Source organism: Acomys minous (genome assembly GCF_964271855.1).
Source record: "Acomys minous genome assembly, chromosome: 17".
Lineage (NCBI taxonomy): Eukaryota > Metazoa > Chordata > Mammalia > Rodentia > Muridae > Acomys > Acomys minous.
The window spans coordinates 46,898,056-46,918,589 of NC_140500.1; the positions used below are offsets into that span (position 1 = coordinate 46,898,056).

The window sequence follows — 20,534 nt, forward strand, 5'->3', positions numbered from 1 at the left end:
TTCTTGTGTTTCCTTAACTGTTTCTGTGACTGTCCCTGAGGTGTGATGCACTGTGCTGTTTGGGGGAAGAATGGGTAGGCAAAAAAAGCACATGCACCGTCAGATGCAATTTTTTTCCAAATGTTTTTTTTTTTAATCTGTTGATTTGTTGAGTCTGGATGCAGAACTCTGGATCATGGAGGAATATGTGTGTGTGCACATATACATCCATATATATGTATATATGTGATATACATAAGGAGAATCCCAGCATATGTATATGATGTACCCATGCTGGAGAGACATTTTAATAACACTAAGAGGATCACTTAGGCGTTCACATGAAACACATTTAGTTTTCCATGTTCTTTGATCCTGCAGTCTGATTTCTAAAAATTTATCCAATTTACCCTAAGTAAATAAACTTGGGTATACACAAATATGTAGCTAGCAAGATGCTCGTTGGAGAACTGTCTGTACTTGTGAGAAATGAAGGCAGTTTAGCTTTGTCACAATTAAGGACTGGTTACATGAACTATTTGCTTTATGAACTAAAGGTCCTTACGAGGGAGATCTTAAAAATTATGTGGTTCCAGAATATATAATTGCCTCAAAAGTAATCTGATTTTACCAACAAGAAAACACAGAGAGCCGACTGGATGCAGCGGTGCATGCCTGTAGTCGTGACACTTGGGCATCAGCGGCAAGAGGATAGCTGCAAGTTCAAGGCCAGCCATACCACCTATGAGTTCCAATGCTTTATAACAAAATTCTATACAAAAAACAAACAATAAACCAAAGAACACAGGGCTGGGGATGCCACCAAGGGCGTGCTGCCTTCCATGGCCGAACTGCCGAAAGCTATAAAGGTGACACAGTAGCATGGAGTTCCTGTTCCTAGAGAAATGACTGAAATGAGCCGGAACGTTCTTTACTCTCAACAGGGAAATACGGTGAAACATTCATTTTCTCTCTCGCTCTGTACGTTATCTCCAGGTTTGTACAAAATATTTATATTTCCGAGTAAAGAGTTGCAAAATTCAAACTTTGAAAATAGCCTATGATGGCGTATGCCTTTACTCCTAGCATTCTGGAGGCAAAGGCAGGTAGAGATCTGAGTTCAAAGCCAACATGGTCTACAGAGTGATTTCCAGGACATCCAGGGCTACACAGAGAAACCCTGTCTAGAAAAACAACAAACAAACAAAAAGGATTTATAGCGCTGAAATCTTTTCCCCAGCCTAGCCCTTTGAATGCCATGTTCCTCTCTAAAAGCACTTGAAATGTTTGGCTTCTTATTTATTTTTCAGTAATCACTGGTTTTTGTTTGTTTGTTTGGTTGGTTGGTTTGGTTTTGGCTTTTGGCTTTTGGTTTTTGGTTTTTCAAGACAGGGTTTCTCTGTGTAGCCTTGGCTGTCTTAGACTCGCTTTGTAGACGAGGCTGGCCTGGAAATCATAAAGATCCGCCTGCCTCTGCCTCCTGAATGCTAAGATTAAAGGCATCACCACTGCCCAGCTATCAGTGGAATTTTTATACTTACCTATTTGGGGGAGGGTTTTGTTTGAGACAGGGTCTCTCTATGTAACACTTGCTGTCCAGGAACTTGCTATGTAAGCCAGGCTAACCTTGAACTCATAGAGATCTACTTGTCTCTGCCTCCCTAGTACTGAGACTAAAGGTGTGCAGAACATTTCCTGGCTTTTATTTCTACTTAGATACACTCATTTAATTTTTTTGTCTCTAAAATATTCTGTCATGTGCACTGTTTAGAGCTGTCTGTAGTCAATAAACATATACCATTGTGCTTCCATCTGCGTGGGAGTACTTCTGAGGGATACGCCTTGAAAAAGACAGTTGCTGGGCCAATATAAATGTATGTTAGTAATTTTCTAAAAATTATTTGTTTCTTCCTTCCTCCAGGTTACAAAAAAAAAAAAATCTTTTCACAGCTTCTTGTCCCCAGTACTTCACTTGTTTGGTTAAAAAGAAAATTCTCTTCGGATCCATCTTTATCTAGCCAGCTTTGAGGGACACTTACTAAGGACCTAAATGGTTTTAAACGCTCAGGGCCCCCCTCCCTTTACCTGGAAATTCAGGGGCTTGGTATCCCCATCTGTCAGGTCACAGGATCTAGCTGCAGATAAGAGCGGCCTGCACAGTGTCACTTACACAGGGTGGATACCACAGCAAGACCTGAGCTGTTCTCTCAGCTGTACGGCTTCCAGAGCCTGCTGGAGAGAAGAGGCAAAGGCCAGGAACTCACCTTCCACCCTCAAGGGCCTTTTTTTATTTATTTTATTATTTTTTATTTTTTTATTCCAGGAGAAACTGCATTTGCTGGCTGTATTTTCATTCGGATGTTTTGTGAGTTGTTTACCTAAGCAGCAGCAGGCTCCCCCGTTGGAGTTCCAGACCATGTGGGGCACGGGCTGCCTGGAGTTGGACACAGCCACGGGAGGGCATTAGAGAAGAATGCATTTTATTCCGGCAGAGATTCTGTAGACCGGGCTACTCGCCGTCCGGCACAGCAGCTGTACTGAAATGTCAGATGGATTTGTACAGCTGACTCAAGTTGCCGAAAAGGGAGTCGTGTAGTAGGTTCCACAACTTGCCCAGAAAACCTTGCTTAATATAGATCCCACGCGAGCTGAGCCGTAGTCACTCCAGCCGCTCGGCAAGCACCATTGAGAGAGGAAATCTCTCCAAGGGTGGCTTGACCTGGGATATTAGTTAACTGGAAGACATTGAGGTGTTTGCACACTGATTCTTTTTTCTTTTTCTCTTCTTATCATCTTGGCAATCTAGAAACAGACAGAGTAAACAATGTCGGAGAACAGCAGAAACTCAGATCAAGAAGACACGCTCAGCGAAGAGCTCGATGAAGACGAAATCCTGGCCAACTTGTCCCCTGAAGAGCTGAAGGAACTGCAGTCCGAGATGGAAGTCATGGCCCCTGACCCCCACCTTCCTGTGGGGATGATCCAAAAAGATCAAACCGACAAGGCGCCCACAGGAAACTTTGACCATAAATCTCTTGTCGATTACATGTATTTACAGAAAGCGTCCAGACGCATGCTGGAAGACGAACGCGTTCCTGTCAGTTTTGTGCAGTCTGAGGTAACCAGGGATCTGTGTGGGACACAAAACAGCTCCGGGACTGGGCTGCCAGGGTCTGTTTTGCCATTGTCATTTCTCAAGACTACAGTGTGGGGTTCTGTTTCTGGATTTTGCCACACCTAAATTAAATCGTAAATATTAAGTCCTATTCCTGACTGTAACTTTGTAATGTTCTGAAGAATGGTATAGTTGCAAAGGAGGAAGACACTCCTTGCCAGTGTCTCTCCTTCAACACTTCTGCCAGGTCTCTGTGGCTTGTAGCCATGATACTTAATGATTTAACTCATAACCCAGAAGCAGCTGCTCTGACTTTATTTATTTATTTATTTTGCTTCTGTTTTTGAGAAGCTCTTCAAAACTCTACGCCCCGCCCCTTTCTCCAGCCTACTTATGTATATTCAATATTTTACATATGTCAAAGATCTCTCAGTGCTGGGGGAAATCTAGCCATAACCACTAAACCAAACCCCAAACTGAAAATGTGGGCACACTGTACAAAGGGCATCAGTGATGCCATCTGGAAATTGATGGTTAAGAAGCTGTCTTTAAGGTAGTCCTTTCTTGACACATTTTAACCTAAAAACTAGAGCTGGCATGAGCTTCACAAACCTACTGTGTACAAAAAAAACAATTAAAAATTACATTTTATTATTAGGTGTGTGTGTGTGTGTGTGTGTGTGTGTGTGTGTGTGTGTGTGTGTGTGTATGTGTATAGGTCAGGCTTGGGGGCAGGTGCCTTTACCTGCTGATGACCTACCTTTACCATCTTGGTGACCCTAAAGCACAAATTTTAATGTTGCACTTAAAAATAACTTAGGGGGAAAAAAAAAGACAGAGTTCCCAAGTAAGGTTTCTTTGGTCCCACCTGCTAGATACAGGTGAATCTCATCTCATGGCTGTCACACTGGTGTGATGAAAGGAGTAGTGAACATCAAACAGGAATTGAGTCCCAGGAAATAAATCTCCGGATTGGTCAGGCTAGAGCTTACTGTGTCATTTGCAGACCCCTTACAATTGCAGGTCAGGGGGTTCAAAGACGACCCCCACACCAATACCAACTTTAGGAGGAGTACAGAACCAGTGTTTTTATGTTTTCCCCTGGTGTATATTAAACAGCTTGATGATTGGCTCCCCCTGCTGGGACAGATGAGGAATACGATGGTGCAGGCTTTAGAGGGTAGTAAAGGATTGTCAACTGTCCCATCCAGCCTGCAATGTATCAGCAGCATTAAGCTCTTGTTCAGAATGCCGCGTGCCAGACTTCCTCGATAGCTTTCAGAATTCCACCTGCAAGATAGACAGATGTACAGAAAGTGTAGTTATCAATGCCTAGTAAACACGAATAAACACTGATTTGAAAGACTGCCTGCTCATGTCCTAGACACAGCAGAGAGTTGTAAATCTCACCCTAATCCAGTTCCATTTTAAGGTTGGCTCTTCCTTCAAGGCATTTTGCTTCAGACACTAGTAAGCAATGAAGGGGGTTTTCTCAGAGCCAGGAACCAAAACCAAGGATTTGGATAAACCCTTCGGATTATCAGATTACTCTCATTTCCATCCACCATCATATTCTCAAGAAATGCAATGGGCATGTCTATGAGAGCAGTGGTTACTTTAGGAAGGGTAGTTACCTATAGGGTATAAAGAGACTTTCTTCTTCTTCTTCTTCTTCTTCTTCTTCTTCTTCTTCTTCTCCTTCTCCTCCTCCTCTTCCTCCTCCTTCTTCTTTTTCTTCCTTCTTCCTTCTTTCTTCTCTTTAAAATGACTTATTCTTGAGGCTGGAGAGATGGCTCAGTAGATAGGAGCATTGTCTGTTCTTCCAGAGGTCCGGAGTTCAATTCCCAGTAACCATATGGTGGCTCACAACCATCTATCTATACTTGAATCTGATGCTCACTTCTGGCATGCAGATGCACATGCAGATAGAGCACCCATACAAAAAACAAATAAATAAAATCTTATGAATGACTTATTCTTATTAAATGTGCATTGGTATTTTGTCTGTATGTATGTCTGTGTGAGGGAATTGGATCCCCTGGAACTGGATGGAGTCACAGACACTTGTGAGCTGCCATGTGGATGCTGGAAATTGAACCTGGATCCTCTGGAAGAGCAGCCAGGGCCCTTAACCACTGAGCCATTTCTCCAGCCTTTCTTCCCTCCTTCCTTTTTTTATTTTTGGCTTTTTTTTTTAAGATAGGGTTTCTCTCTGTAGCCCTGGCTGTGCTAGAACTCACTCTGAAGACCAGGCTAGCCTCGAACTCACAGAGATCCACCTGCCTCTGCCTCCCAAGTGTTGAAATCAAAGGCAGGTGCCACCATGGCCCATCAGGAAGCTAATTTCTTTCTTTCTTTCTTTTTAAAAATATTTATTTATTTAATGTATATAAGCACTCTGCTTGCATGTACACCTGCACTCCAGAAGAGGGCTTTGGATCACATTATAGATGGTTATGAGCCACCATGTGGTTGCTGGGAGTTGAACTCAGGAACTCTGGAAGAGCAGGTAGTGCTCTTAACCTCTGAGCCATCTCTCCAGCCCAAGAAGCTGTTTTCTACCACCACTCTGTCGTGTATAAATACTCCTGTTCAACTAAACATGAAGCAAAGACTTTGATATAAGAATTTAAAAATCTGTTTAAAGTTTTCAAATATGTTTCAACACTATTTTTTAAAAACACAGAAGCCAAAAAACAAAATTAACTAGGTTTTATTTTAATGCCTTTGGCCTTGTGTATCCTCAGGGACTACATCTTGAATTCAACCAACTGTGAACTGAAAACACTAAAAAAGATTTTTTTTTTTTTTTGCCATGTGGACTGAACATATGCAGATTTTTTTCTTTTCATTTTTAAAAACAAAACAGTATTCATGTTTACATTACTTGTAGCAAATATTAGATGTTCTAGAGATGATGTAAAATTCCTCTTGTGTGGGGAGATGGGTGTGTAGGATATATATTTATGTGTGTATTCATATATATCTGAATTCATATATATATATATATGGATCATGAATTGAGTTTTGGTGTGCTAAGAGCCAGTTCCCGAAGAACCCAAGAGATGAGTGTGTCTGGAAGGAGATAAGCACAACCCAACATGTGTGTCTACAAAAGTCCATCCTCATTCGCTTATATCAGCCCATCACAGGGTCTTCTGTATCTGAAGACAAGGCAAACTTAAAACCCAAAGCCACACAGTACAGGCAGCGAGCATCCAGCAGACCCTCCTTCAGTTGTCCCAGGGTTACCTTCTTGTCTCAGAAAAACAAAAGGGGAATTTGGTAATAATTCCAGAAGTTTTTTTTTCTAATACATATATACATTTGTAGGGATACATATACATACATGGAATAATATTATGCTTATGGTTTATTAGCTTGAGTGTTTTCACTTAAAATGTTTTGTTTTGTTTTTGAGCCAGGGTCTCTTTATGTAGACTTGGCTGGTCAAGGACTCATTATTTAGAGCATGCTGGCCCAGGTCCCAGAGCTCTGCCTGCCTCTGCCTCTAGAGCGACGAAGTTAAAGGTGGGTGCCACCGTGCCTGGCTTCATTTAAGTTTTTTCAAAAATTTTTATGTGTATATGTGTGAATGTGTTTTGTGTATGTTTTATATATGTGTATATGTGTGTGTGTGTGTGTGTGTGTGTGTGTGTGTGTGTGTGTGTAAGAGGGGGTGGGGTAGAGGACAACCTCAGCTGTCAGTCCTCAGTATTCACCTTGTTTGAGGCAGGGTCTCTTACTCACCACTGCATGTGCTAGGCTAGCTGGCCCAGGAGCCTTCAGAGACGCTGTCTCCACTTCTCATCTTTTATCTTACTTTATGGGGGTGCTGGAGATTTGAACTCAGGTCCTCAGATACTTATGCTTCTCCAGCAAGTACTTTACCCACTGAACCATTTCCACAGCCCTAAAAAAATATTTTAAAGATATTTTTCTTTATTATGTATACAGTGTTTTGCCTGTGTGTGTGCTTATATGCCAGAAGAGGGTACCAGATCTCATTATAGATGGTTGCTGGGAATTGAACTCAGGACCTTTGGAAAAGCAGCCAGTGCTCTTAACCTCTGAGCCATCTCTCCAGCTCCTAAAAAGGTTTTTTAAAGACTTGTCTTTATTTTAATTAATTAATTAATTTGGTTTTTTTTGAGACAGGGTTTTTCTGTGTAGCCTTGGCTGACCTAGACTCACATTGTAGACCAGGCTGGCCTTGAACTCACAACCCTCCACCTGCCTCTGCCTCCCCAGTGCTGGGATTAAAGGCGTGTGCCACCACACCTGGCTTGTTTTTATTTTTAATTTGTGTGTATGTGCCTGTGCACACAATTGTGTCTGTATACATGAGGTTCTCGTTAGTGTATTTGAGTACAGTGCCTGAGGAGGCCAGGAGAAGCCGTCAGAGCTGGAGTAACAAGCAACTGTAAGCAGCCAGACATGGGTGCAGTGAAGCAAACTCAAGTCCTCTGGAAGAGCAGCAAACACTCTTAACTGAGCCATCCCTCCAGCCCCTAAAATATTTTTTTAACTCCAGTAGACATTGCTGTACTCTGTATTTCTTTGCTGTTATGTATTCTAACTGTTGTAAACCTATCTTTTAGGAAAACACTCAAAACCAGCATGAAGCGAGAGACAAAGGCATTAAAAACATGCCCCAGTTTTTAAAAGAAAAGCTCAATAGTGAAATAGTGGCAAATAAAAGAGAATCAAATGGGAGCAACAATGTACTAGAAGCAGAAGAAGACGAAGAGGATGAGGATGAAGAGGATGAGGAGGATGAGGAGGATGAGGATGAAGAGGATGAAGAGGATGAAGAAGTCAAAAGAGAAAAAAACGAAGCAAAGGAACAAATCCACGACAGTACAGGCACCTGGCAGCAGCCGACTACTAAAGTGCCGGAAGAACAAAAAGATGCACCAGAGAACAAAGAAAAAACTGAGAAGAAAATAGCCAAATTAGACCCTAAGAAATTAGCTCTAGATACCAGTTTTCTGAAGGTCAGTGCAAGGCCTTCGGGGAACCAGACAGACCTGGATGGAAGCCTGAGGCGAGTGAGACAGAACGACCCTGAGGTAAAGGAACTCAACCTGAACAACATTGAAAATATCCCTAAAGAAATGTTACTGGACTTTGTCAACGCAATGAAGAAAAACAAACACATCAAGAGCTTCAGTTTAGCCAACGTCGGCGCAGACGAGAGCGTAGCGTTTGCCTTGGCCAATATGTTGCGCGAGAACAGGAGCATCACCACGCTCAATATCGAGTCCAATTTCATCACAGGAAAGGGCATCGTGGCCATCATGAGGTGCCTCCAGTTCAATGAGACGCTAACCGAACTTAGGTTTCACAACCAGAGGCATATGCTGGGCCACCACGCCGAAATGGAAATCTCAAGGCTTCTGAAGGCCAACAACACTCTGCTGAAGATGGGCTACCATTTCGAGCTTCCGGGTCCCAGAATGGTGGTTACTAACCTGCTTACCAGGAACCAGGATAAAAGGAGGCAGAAAAGACAAGAGGAACAGCAGCAGCAGCAACTTAAAGAGCAGAGAAAGCTGATAGCAATGCTGGAGAACGGGTTGGGGCTGCCCCCTGGGATGTGGGAGAGGCTGGGAGGACCTATGCCTGATCCCAGGATGCAGGAGTTCTTCCAGCCTTCACCTGCGCGGCCCCTGCCTGCTCAGGAAGTCTCCTTCGCTGGAAGAAAGGAAACAATCAAACACCCGCCACCGCAACCTCCTCAGTGCAAGACGGAGCCTGACTCATTCAGGGTGGTGAAGCTCAAGAGAATTCAGCGCAAATCTCGAATGCCGGAAGCCAGAGAGGCACCGGAGAAAACCAACCTCAAAGATGTAATCAAAACCCTCAAGCCAGTGCCGAGAAATAGGCCACCCCCGCTGGTGGAAATCACACCCAGAGACCAGCTCTTGAATGACATCCGACACAGCAACGTTGCCTACCTGAAACCCGTAAGTAACAAGAGAGAGAAATAACAAACATTTTTCAGGTTTCGTTCTCCCCTCTCCCTCTTGTTTATATTTTATTTTTGAGGCAGGCTTTCGTGTGTTTCAGGCTGACCTCGAGCCTGCTAGTTAGCTGAGAGTGATGTTACCCCATCATGCCTTAGTTTGACACAGCGGGGATCTTGAGTGTTGATAGTCAGAGAAGCAACACCAATAGAATTAAATTACTAGTTACCTTTACGGACAGGCATATGCCCTGTGACAATAATACTTGCAGCTACCTCCATTCTATTGAGTGCTTGGATAAGCTAACTGACTCACATGATCGTCGGAATACTAGAAGGTTGGCACAAGTGTTCTCCCCATTTCGTGAAGGAGAGCCTGGTGCTTGGGAAGTTAATAGCATGTCTAGCAGGTGCCACTCGCACGTGGTGGCACTGATATTAAAACTGCGTCTTGAGGTGTCAGGTTTTTATTCAGCACGCTATTTTGAATCCCTGATGTGCATATGTAACACCAGACCATTCGTGGCACATAGAGCTAAGAATCAGACACCCCAGGAGCTTCCTTGAAGGATCAAATGAGAACAAAAAACAAAAAACAAAACAAAACAAAAAACCCTAAAAAAACAAAGAAGCATGTTTGTAAGTATCTGGAGTAAAGGCACTGGGGACTTTATGAGCAGAGGAAAGTAGACCACCTGCAAAGACTTTTCTGTATGCTTTATTGACAGGCAGACAAATAACAAACCTCAGTTTACCATCTTCATGAGCCAATGGACTTTAAAATATCTCACTATTGAGCCGGGCATGGTAGTGCATGCCTTTAATCCCAGCTGTGAGTTTGAAGCCAGATTGGTCTACAAACAGAGTTCAGGATAGCCGAGACTACCCAGAAAGACCCTATCTCAAAAAAAAAAAATCTTGCTATTATCTTAGTTTTAATATTCATGGAGTCTTTATAAAAGTCTGTGCTAAAGCTGACTAGGGAGCTGGCTTTATTCCCTGAGCTTAGGTTGCAGAAATGAAAAAAATTTTGGTCATTATTACAGTGATAGTCATACAGGTTGAAGAACTGATGTCCACAGACCATAATGATTGATTGTTGACTGTTATTAAAATATATATATGTAGCCAGGTTGTGGTGGTGCATGCCTTTAATCCCAGCACTCCGGGAGGCAGAGACAGGCAGAGCTCTGTGAGTTCAAGGCCAGCCTTTTCTACAAAGTTAGTTCAGGACAGCCAAGGGTACACAGAGAAACCCTGTCTCAAAAACAAAACAAAACAACAAACAAACAAATATATATGTATATATTTATTATATATGTGTGTCATATGTATAATATGTGACATATGTGTCATAAATATTACGTATATATATGCTATAATTGAGCTAAGATATTGTGTTGACAACATGGTCAATTTATTTTATGGTAGAGAGTCCCTTTTTTTTCAGGCTATGGAAAACAAATACGCATGTGCGTCTGTGTTTTGTTTTGTTTTGTTTTGCTTTGTTTTGCTTTGTTTTCAGCTATATGGAGCTTTCTAATCTTGGGGTAACTGCTATTACTCACATATGCGTCTTGAATTCCCATTTTCTAGAAATGTATTGTCATTGTCCTATTTTTCTGTGTCCAAGATGTTTTTTTATCTGTGATTTGAATCAAGCTGGATTGGTCCTAGGACAGGTGACAGGGGAGACTGCTAGAAGGTCGCATGAGGTCAGGCAGAGGTCCTCCGCCTGCCTTTGGGCAGGACACAAGCCTGTCTGCACCTGCTGTGCCTTGTGCAGCCAGTCCTTTGCTGTCACTGTGAAGTCACATGGGGACAATAGTAGAGCCGTCTTGGTGCAATACAGTCAGAAAGTAATATACCAAGAAGAACAAGGCTTTTGGAAATCCATGTTAAAGGGAGGGAAGCTCAAGTGAGCATCCGAGCAAACCTCCTGCCGGACTCTGGAAGGAATGACCGCTCCATTGAGACAATCGCATTCCACCCCTTCACAAACTCAGTACCGCAGTGATAACTGTAAGAGTAAAAACCCTGTGAAATCGGTTCTGTAACGCTAGCCGTTCGAAATAAGTTTGGTGTGTGTGTGTGTGTGTGTGTGTGTGTGTGTGTGTGTGTGTGTGTGTTCGCATGTGTACACCAGCAGGTGATCTTGCCTATGCATGCCCATGTAGAGGCCAGACACTAACATCAGGTTCTTTCTCTACTGTTCTCCACCTTACTGTGTATTTTTTTTTTTTAATCTTAAGTGGATAAGTGTTTTGCCTGTATGTGTATCTGTGTACCACACAAAGCCTGATGCCCTTAGAGGACAGAAAAGAACTCCTGATCCCCTGGAACTGCAGTTCTAGACAGTTGTGACCCACCTGATGTGGGAGCCAGGAATCGAACCTGGGTCCTCTGAAAGAGCAGCCAGTGTTCTTAACTACCTCTCCCACCTCCCAGTCTTATTTTTTGAGATCCATCTCACTGAATGTGGAGCTTGATATTTTCGCTAGACTATCTGGCCAATGAACCCCCTCCCCCAGGATGTGCCTATGTATGTCCTGCCCCCAGCACTGGAGGCTACAGGCAATGCACCACCATACCCAGCATTTCATGTGGGTCCTGGGAATCTGAGCTCAGGTCCTCATACTTGCACAATCAGCACTTTACTCTCTGAGCCAGCCCCTAGTGCCATTGTTTAAATAAAAAAAAGGATAAGAAGGAACATCTTTTTAGAACGGTAACCTTGCTTATTGACCTCTGCTTTGAAATGGCTTTGCACCGCGACAGCCCCCTTTGCCTCCGGTTGCCTGGCAACAGTGGCTATCTTTTTGTATGTATCTCAGCTATTCGCCATGACTTTGTCTATTTAGTCCTATAAAGTGCTCTGAGAGGATAACGTGAAGACACTTCATCCAACTGTTGGGTGTCCCTCACTAATGCCCAGTTCCTCCCACTGTTCTGTTTCATGTCTTCTTCCCATAGGATAAACGTCTATTTTAAAGCCAGACCATAGAGCCATCTTTTCAAAGTGTTTCACCTTTTAGACTGTCTTTGGAAATAATATTAGGTTGACAGTCAAGACCAGAACAAAGATGTCTTCCCTCTGCCCGTCGCCTTCTCCCCATTTGCTGCCATTATTTAAACTGCAATGGAGCTGCACGTGAGCGAGCGAGCCCAAGGCACACGGCTCATTGGAGGTGAAGATAGCGTGTGCTTGCCCTATCCGTGGCCAGCTTTCGTAAACACTGTCAGCTGCAAGGTGCTTCCTCATACCAGAGGAACCGAAGCATCACAAAGCTACACCTTAGACTCAGCGCAGTGCCAGAAACACTAGCAGCAGCAATGGCATGACCGCCGGCACAGAAAACTGTCTTTGGTCAGTCAAATGAGACCTAACAAGGTTCATTTTATAGAGGAGAAATGAAAGGAATGTGGATTTGGAGCATGGTGAAACAACGAGGTAGAAATTAATGCACAATTTTAATACCTGGTGGGTTTTTTTTTTTAAATCCCTCTCTTGGTTGGGTTTTGTCAACTTGACACAAGCTGGAGTCATTTGAAAAGAGGGAACCTCAGGCCAGGCATGGTGGCACACACCTTTAATCCCAGCAGAAGCAGACAGATCTCCGTGAATTCAAGGCCAGCCTGATCTACAAAGCAAGTCCAGGAGAGCCAAGGCTACACAGAGAAACCCTGTCTCTAGAAACAACAGGAAAAAGAAAGAAAGAAAGAAAGAGAAGAGGGAATGTCAATTGAGAAATGTCCCTACCATATTGGCCTGTGGGTCATTTTCTTGATTAATGATGAGATTGATGTGGGAGGTCTGAGTCCACTGTGGGTGGTGTCACCACTGAGCAGGTGGTCCTGGGTTGTATAAAAAAGCAGACTGAACAAGCCGTGGAGAGCAAGCCAGTAAGCAGCACTCCTCCGTGGCTTCTGCCCCACTTCCTGCCCTGACTTCTCTCAGTGATGCAGTCACTTTCCATCATGATATTTATCACAGCAATATAAACCTAACAAAGAGAACTCCTAAAACCAGAATATCAACTGCTCAAAACATAGCTGTCAATCATTTGTTCTTGGAAAATTTTTAAACACTTATTTCCACCTCAGACATAAAAATATTACTTTTATGTTTAATTGAGCATATCCCAGTAATCAGTCTGTATTTGTAGTATTTACTTATTTTTTTATTTAATGCTTATTCTCCCAGTACCAATGCTCCTGGTCTGGCTCCTGAATGGGAGTCGATAACAAAGAATAAAGGAAAACATATGCACTTCGCTCAAATGCCACAGACCACATGAAAAAGCCGACTCAATTCAGTCTGAGAGAAATATCCTCTCTGGGTCACATGTTGAAAACTGGTAGCTATAAGCCAGACATAGGGCAAGGCATTATATTGTAAGTTCTAAATGCCACAAAAAAACATGCAAATATTTAGCACCGCTGAAATATTATACCTAGCCATGCAAAGCTTGTATGTGCATGGTGCAAGTGGTGTGCGTGTGTGTGTGTGTGTGTGTGTGTGTGTGTGTGTGTGTGTGTGTGTGTATAACAGGAATTGATTTTGATATTTATTTTCTTTCCTTTTGTTTTTATTTATTTGTTTTTCAAGACAGGGTTTCTCCATGTATCCTTGACTATCCTGGAGCTCATGCTGTAGAACAGGCTGGCCTCAAATTCACAAAGATCTGCTTGCCTCTGCCATGATTTTGACATTTTAACCTTTAATTAAGACTTGTTGCTGTTGTTGGTACATAGCCGAGGGTGGCCTTGAACTCCTATTTCTCCTCCCTCCATTGCTGAAGTCCTGAGAGTGTAGGTGTGTGCTTCTACAATATCACAGCTAGCTAGTCTTTCTCTTGGTTTCTGCTTACTCTGCTGAGAAATGTAGTCGCTAATGAGTACTTAATACATCTTTTTTTTTTTTTTGCAACTTCAATAGGCCCGATTTTCTCAAAATGTTTGCTGCCGTGGATGAATTAAAGGGTAGAATTTTAGAAAATAAGCATGATGTAAGATTTGTGCTCTATTATTCTTTTCCACGCAGTTAACAATTATTCAGTGATCCAGCCCTTTGTCCCGTAGTCTGGGCTATCAGCTTGGTTCTATTTGCACCGTGATATTCTGTGTCTGGTCCAGTGCTTACATTCTGATTTAAAATGTTTTTTTTTTAAGATTTTTTTTTTTAATTTTATGTGTTTGTACATGTTTTGCCTACATGTTTGTGTGTGCACCATGTACTGCCTGCAGAGGTCATAGGAGGGCATGGGATCCTCTGGAACTGAAGTGACTGGTGGCTGTGAGCTACCAAGTGGCTGCTGGGAACCGAACCTCGGTCCTCTGCTCAAGCAACAGATGCTCTTAACTGCTGATCCACAATTGCTTTGTTAAATACTGTTTTAGAATTTCCACATGTGTGTATAAACATACGTGAAGATCACACTGTTTTAGCTGTTTATTGCAGCTTTACAGGTTATTTAAACCATTCCGTGGTTTTTTTTGTTTGTTTTTTGTTTTTGTTTTTTTTGTTTTGTTTTGTTTGTTTTGCCCATTGCTCCTAATTATTGGTGTTTTCCTGGGTAAAGTCTACCCAGGCACAGCCACCCCCTTCGCTTGAAGTCTGACACCAGAGGTGGAGAGGGTCAGAGGCACAAGGGCATTTCCCTTGCCCTGAAGGGGATATCAAATGTCTCTTCTGGAGGGCAGGGCACTGTGAAACATTCCTCTCCAGAGAACATGGACAAAGAACTGACTGCAAGAGGAGCCATGGCAGATCCACAAGGGCTCGATGCAGTGACAGGTGCATGTGGGCAGGGAAGAGGAAAATATGCCCAGCTGTTAACAAACTCCAAGTGTCTCCACGTGTCAGCATCTTATGAATAATGCACACATGATGGACGAGTCACCTCCTAGGACAGAACACCACTTAAACCTCTTTTAGAGTGGACTAGACTTTAAGCTGTTGCTAGGCAACAGAGGCTGAATGTGGATTTTAGAGTGGGACTGATATGAGTCTTTTGTAGTATTTGTCCTTGTGAAGTTTGCCTATAGTTTTTTGTTTGTTTGTTTTTTGATTTTTGGGTTTTTTGTTTTGTTTTATTTTGGTTTTGAGAAATATATTCTTTTCCTAAGTTTTACTGAACATTATCTTAACAAATGTGCTTCAAGGACGTGTGTGTGTGTGTGTGTGTGTGTGTGTGTGTGTGTGTGTGTGTGTGTGTAAGCACATTTTCATGTCAAAGGTCGACCTCAAGCATCCTTCCTTGGGTGATATTCACCTCGTTTTATGAAACAGGGCCTCTTACTTGCCTGATAAGTTTGAAAAGCAGGCAGGGGTGGCTGGCCTTGAGTTCTGAGGTCACGCTGTCTTCCTTTTCAGTGCTGAGGCAAGTGGTGCCATCACCTGCTGGTGAAACTCGAACTTATTTGCCACACAAGCGCTTTAAGAATGAAGCTATCTCCTCAGCCCTTAGAACATATGTAATTTTTAATTATATGTAGATACTTGTGTGTGGGCATGTGCACATGAATGTGGGTGCCTGGAAGGGCCAAGAGAGGGTTCCAGATCCCCTGCAGCTGAAGTGACAGACAGCTATGTGTAGAAGAATGTTAATTCAGAACACGGCTGTTCTGGCAAGAGATCACATGCAAAGATCTTCCAGCTGGAATACAAACATGCCTTTAATAGAGGAGACAGAGGCAAACAGATCTGAGTTCAAGGCCAGCCTGAAATAGAACAAGTAGCAGGCAAAGGAAAGCTTAGATCCAGGCATGGTGATGCATGCCTTTAATCTCAAACAAAGGTAAAGTTAGTTTGTAGAAGGAAGCACCCATGTTTGAAAATGATGTCTGAGTGACAGAAAAGGTGATAAATCAGAGAAGATTTGACAGAATAGGATACGCCTAACTCTCATGAGAAGAGTGAGGAAAGGGAAGCTACTTGAGAGGCAATTTTTCAGAGAGAGGAGGCAGTTTTTACCAGGACAGTAATAGAGAGATGGGTTGCAGAGAGAGAGAGAACTCAGATGAAGACAGGACAGGCCAGAAGATAAGAAGAAGCTCGAAAATTAGAGCAGATTGCTGAGTTAGTTCGAGGCCAAGCAAAGCAATTCCAGGCTGAGAGAATCCAGATTAAATAAATCAGCTGGGAGAAGAGTTCCAGCCAGAACAGCTGAGTTGAGTCAGCCAGCCCAGAGCTCAGAAAGAACAAGTAAGGGTGAGCTTATTAAGCAGTAAGTCTCAGAGGCTGAAAACACTCTGGGCCTAGATTAGATTGTACTGAGGTTAGAAGCTTCCAGGACTAGGCCTAGGTTAGTGGAAGGAGGCAGTTAGCCTCCCAGATAACAATGGGACAGGAAAATAAATGTTACTTTTACAGTTGTGAACTGCCTAATTTGGGTGCTGGGAAATGAATTCTGATCCTATGCAAGAGTTGTTTTTAATAGCTGGCCATCTTTCCAGCAGTTCTAGCTGTGTGACCCCAGGGGAGTCATTGTCCGCTCAGAGCCCTTCTCCTTGCTAAGGCTGATGTAGGGCACAGTGAAACATACCTACCTACCTACATACATACACACACACATATATGTATGTATGTGTGTATATATATATTTGGTTTGGTTGTTTGGTTTTGGTTTTTTTCAAGACAGGGTTTTTGTGTGTCACCTTGGCTGTACAGGACTCACTTTGTAGACCAGGCTGGTCTTGAACTCACAGAGATTTGCCTGTCTCTGCCTCCCTGAGTGCTGGGACTACAGGCGTGTGCCACAGCACCCGGCTAAAATAATTATTCAGGAAAGTAACTATCCCCATTTGTCACTCACTCCTATTATGTAACTTGACCTTCTACATTGTGGACAGAAAGCTCTTATTGTCATTTTACAGCTGAGGAAAGTGATGCTCAGCACCGACTGAGCAGCTGGTAACTGCTGGTTCTGGGCTCTGAGCTTCTCTTGTTCCTATGATCCATTTCCAAACAAGCTTGTGGATGCTCAAACAAGCCACGGCAGTGGTAAACGCCTGATAATAGTGGCTTCGGTCCATTTGCCTCTCTCTTGATTTTGGAGAGTTCCGCAGTCAACATTTCTAATGCCTTCCGTATCCACCAAGACATGTAAGTTTTATGATTTTTGCTTTTTAGCTCTTATATTTCCAGGATTCATGTTTTTTGTCTTCAAATGCTTAAACCACAGGTGCAGCTGCCAAAGGAACTGGAGTAAGAGGCAACATAATCATCTAGAAGAGCAAGATCTCAGCTGGAGGCTGTGTCACAAACACTGCGGGTGACAACTAGGAACGTGGCTCCATCCTGGCTGGGGATGGCTTGGGCTGTGACAAGACACAGGCAAGACAGGAAGGGGAAGGAAACAAAATATCTGTGATCACAGGCAACATGTTCCTGTTGGAAGAGTTTGGCTACCTTGGGTGAAAATTGTAGAGTGATGCTTCTAGAAGCAGAAGTTAACTTTTTTTTTTTTTGGTAAACACTCACTTTACTATTGTTTTCCTCTGGGGGGAAAAAAAATATATATATATCAATAAATGTGACGGAAGTGTTAACCGTTGATTATGCCCCAACTCCCATTTTTTTCTCTTCCCATCTCCTCTGTTGTCGTTCACTCTGTATCATATTAAAAGGAGCAAAATCATGTTGCAAGCTCCAAGAATGGAAAGGGTTAATGAAGTGAGTGCCTGGCAGTCCTTCCAAAGCTTTGGAATAAGAGTCTCTGCTAGCTCTCAGAGAATCAGTGGCAATCTCCTGCCTCGCTGCACGAGTCACTGGTCTCGCCGCAGTGACAAGATTTCTGCCAAAAGCAACTTATGGAAGGAAGCATTTTCTTTGGTTCCTGGTTTGAGGGTGGAGTTTATCATTGTGGAGAAGGAGTGGCAGCTGGTCACCCTGGTCCCAGGAGGCAGCGGGAGATGGAGAGATGGATGCGGTGTGCAGTGGCATCCTCCTGTGATGTCCAGTCTAGGACCCCAGGCCAGCAATGATACCAGACACATTCAGGCTTAGTTTGGCCTCTCTGGAAAGCTCCCCAAGGACGTGCCCAGAGGTGAGTCTCCTAAATCCTGTTAAGCTATCAGCGGAGATGCACCAGCCTACTGACTCAGGGCCTAGAGATCCCGGTGTCTGTTAGGAGCCAAACATGCAAGTAACAGGATATAGAGAAAACGCAGTGTCACCAGAAAAAGTCAGAAAAGCAAAGTCTTCATAAGTGAAAGTTCCCTGCAGTGATTCCAGACTTAGGAACAGCTACAGACCACATACTGTTTTACAGGTGAAAAGGTGGGGGTGATAAATTATACAATTATTGACAGTGTTTTGGGTTTTACATAGACATACACATGCGCACGCGCACACACACACACACACGCACACACACACACACACACACAATCTGAGTCTCCAACTGCATGGCAGATTCTTTCTACCTCCTCTGTAGAAACATTCCCAGCAGTGCCACACCCTTTCCTTCTCTCCCTCCAAGTTCCCTCAGTTTCTAGTTGTGCATTCTAGTTAAGAGATGCACAGAGGGGGGAAAAAAAGAGATGCAAAGAATCTGAGATACTGTAATAAAATCTCTAAAATAGATGAGCATTAAAAAAAAGTGATGAGAATACAGGAATTAGGAAATCAAGGATTTTTTGGTGTTTTTTTTTCTAAAGATTTATTTATTATAGTGCTCTGCCTGCATATACACCTGCACATCAGGAGGGCATTAGATCTCATTACAAATGGCTGTGAACCATCATGTGGTTGCTGGGAATTGAACTCAGGACCTTTGGAAGAGCAGTCAGTGCTCTTAACCTCTGAGCCATCTCTCCATCCCCAGGAAATCAAGTTTTGATGAGTGTTTTTCTTTCTTGTTTTTCTCTATTCTTCCTTTCTTTTCTTTTCTTTTCTTTTTTTTCTTTTTCTTTCTCCCCTCCCCTCCCCCTTGGTTTTTCCAGACAAGGTTTCTCTGTGCAGCCTTAGCTGTCCTGGGACTCACTCTGTAGACCAGGCTGGCCTGGAAATCATAAAGATCCGCCTGCCTCTGCCTCTCAAATGCTGGGATTAAAGGTGTGTGCCACCACCTGGCCTATTTGGTTGTGTGTGGGGGGGTGGGTGGGAGGTGTTACTTTCTATTTTCTTTACCTGAGGGAAAAAAAGCAACACCTTCCTTCTCTTCCCTTTTACACAATCATAGATGATGTAGAGCAGGCAAAGTGGGCTGGGAAGGAATCTTTAATGCAGTGGTTCTCAATCTTCCTAATGCTATGACCCTTTAATATGATTCCTCATGCCTTGGTGACCCCCAACCATAAAATTATTTTTCTTGATACTTCATAACTGTAATTTTGCTACTGTTATGAATCATAAGGTAAATATCTCTGTCTTCTGATGGTCTTAGGAAACCCCTGTGAAGGGATCTTTTGACCCCAAAAAGAATCAAGACCCACAGATTCAGCTATTTCTCCAGGTCACTCTGTTCCAGGTTGCAAGTGAAGCCAGGCTTGGCAAATAGGCGGTACAGGCAGTGCTTTAAGGAAATCACTAAATAAATCAATAAGTCAGTACCTAGCAATTGTTCTTTTCTACCCAATTCTACGTTTGTCAAGAGTATTTTATAAAAGCATCAGAAAAAGAAACTAAGATGTCCTCTTTCCAGACCTGTTAGAAATTGCAATGAGTATCTTTTAGAATCTCAAGCTCTCACTTCCGACAAATTCATGACATTTGTGTCAGAATATGGAAGCGGGTTTATGAGCCCTGCATGGTGGCTCACACCGTTACTCCCAACATTCCGGAAGCAGAGGCAGGTGGATCTCTGTGAGTTCAAGGCCAGCCTTGTCTACAAAGGGATTCCAGGACAGCCAAGGCTACATAGAGAAACCCTGTCTCATAAAATCAACCAACCAACCAACCAACCAAGCCAAACAACTAGAACAAACAAACAAAAAAACACCGTGCAGGTTTAAAAGATTCTGTCAGACTTCAGTTGTTTCTCTAGCTTCAAATAATTACCTATTAAGGTTTTATTAAACAGCTTTCAAAATACAAGGTAGCAAGCATTACATTTTTAAAGTTTCTTTTCCATGCTCTTGCCATGTTTCTTGATATTTACTATAGACATGCACTGAATATAGCATCACTAAGATGCTGTTGATAGACTGTATTCTGTTTGGGTGATGGTACAGATTCTAAACCCTATCCGAAGCTCTGGGCTAAAGATAAAGCTCCAGATTGGCTGAGAGACTAAAACGCAAGACATCAAAGCTGCCACGGTGGGCGTGGATTATTTAGAATGCATGGAGGGGCTCTTTGGAAAAAACACACTGGTTATCTTTTAATGTCAGGAAAACCTAGATGTTTTCTATTTCACACGTGAAATCACTAAGCTGGCAAACACCCATTTCTCATAATCAATTTCTAAATATAAGAGCAATAAAGAGGTGACTGTCATGAGATACACATGGTCACATGATGCCAAT

General features: G+C 42.9%; 1 protein-coding gene across 4 annotated transcripts in view; it reads left to right on the forward strand.

Moving 5' to 3' along the window:
* Positions 1 to 17,654, forward strand: part of LMOD3 (leiomodin 3) — a 45,391-nt gene extending 27,737 nt beyond the window's left edge. For 2 of the 4 annotated variants that reach the window (XM_084765610.1, XM_084765609.1), the window contains exons 2-4: positions 2,786 to 3,097; positions 7,696 to 9,063; positions 17,249 to 17,654. In XM_084765610.1, coding sequence (XP_084621736.1) covers positions 2,804 to 3,097; positions 7,696 to 9,063; positions 17,249 to 17,275 — 1,689 coding nt within the window. In that variant the 5' untranslated portion in view covers positions 2,786 to 2,803 and the 3' untranslated portion in view covers positions 17,276 to 17,654. Of the gene's footprint in view, positions 1 to 2,475; positions 2,575 to 2,608; positions 3,098 to 7,695; positions 9,064 to 17,248 lie in introns of those variants that run through there. The other 2 variants (XM_084765611.1, XM_084765608.1) reach the window with 2 other exon arrangements.
* The last annotated feature ends 2,880 nt before the right edge of the window (positions 17,655 to 20,534 follow it).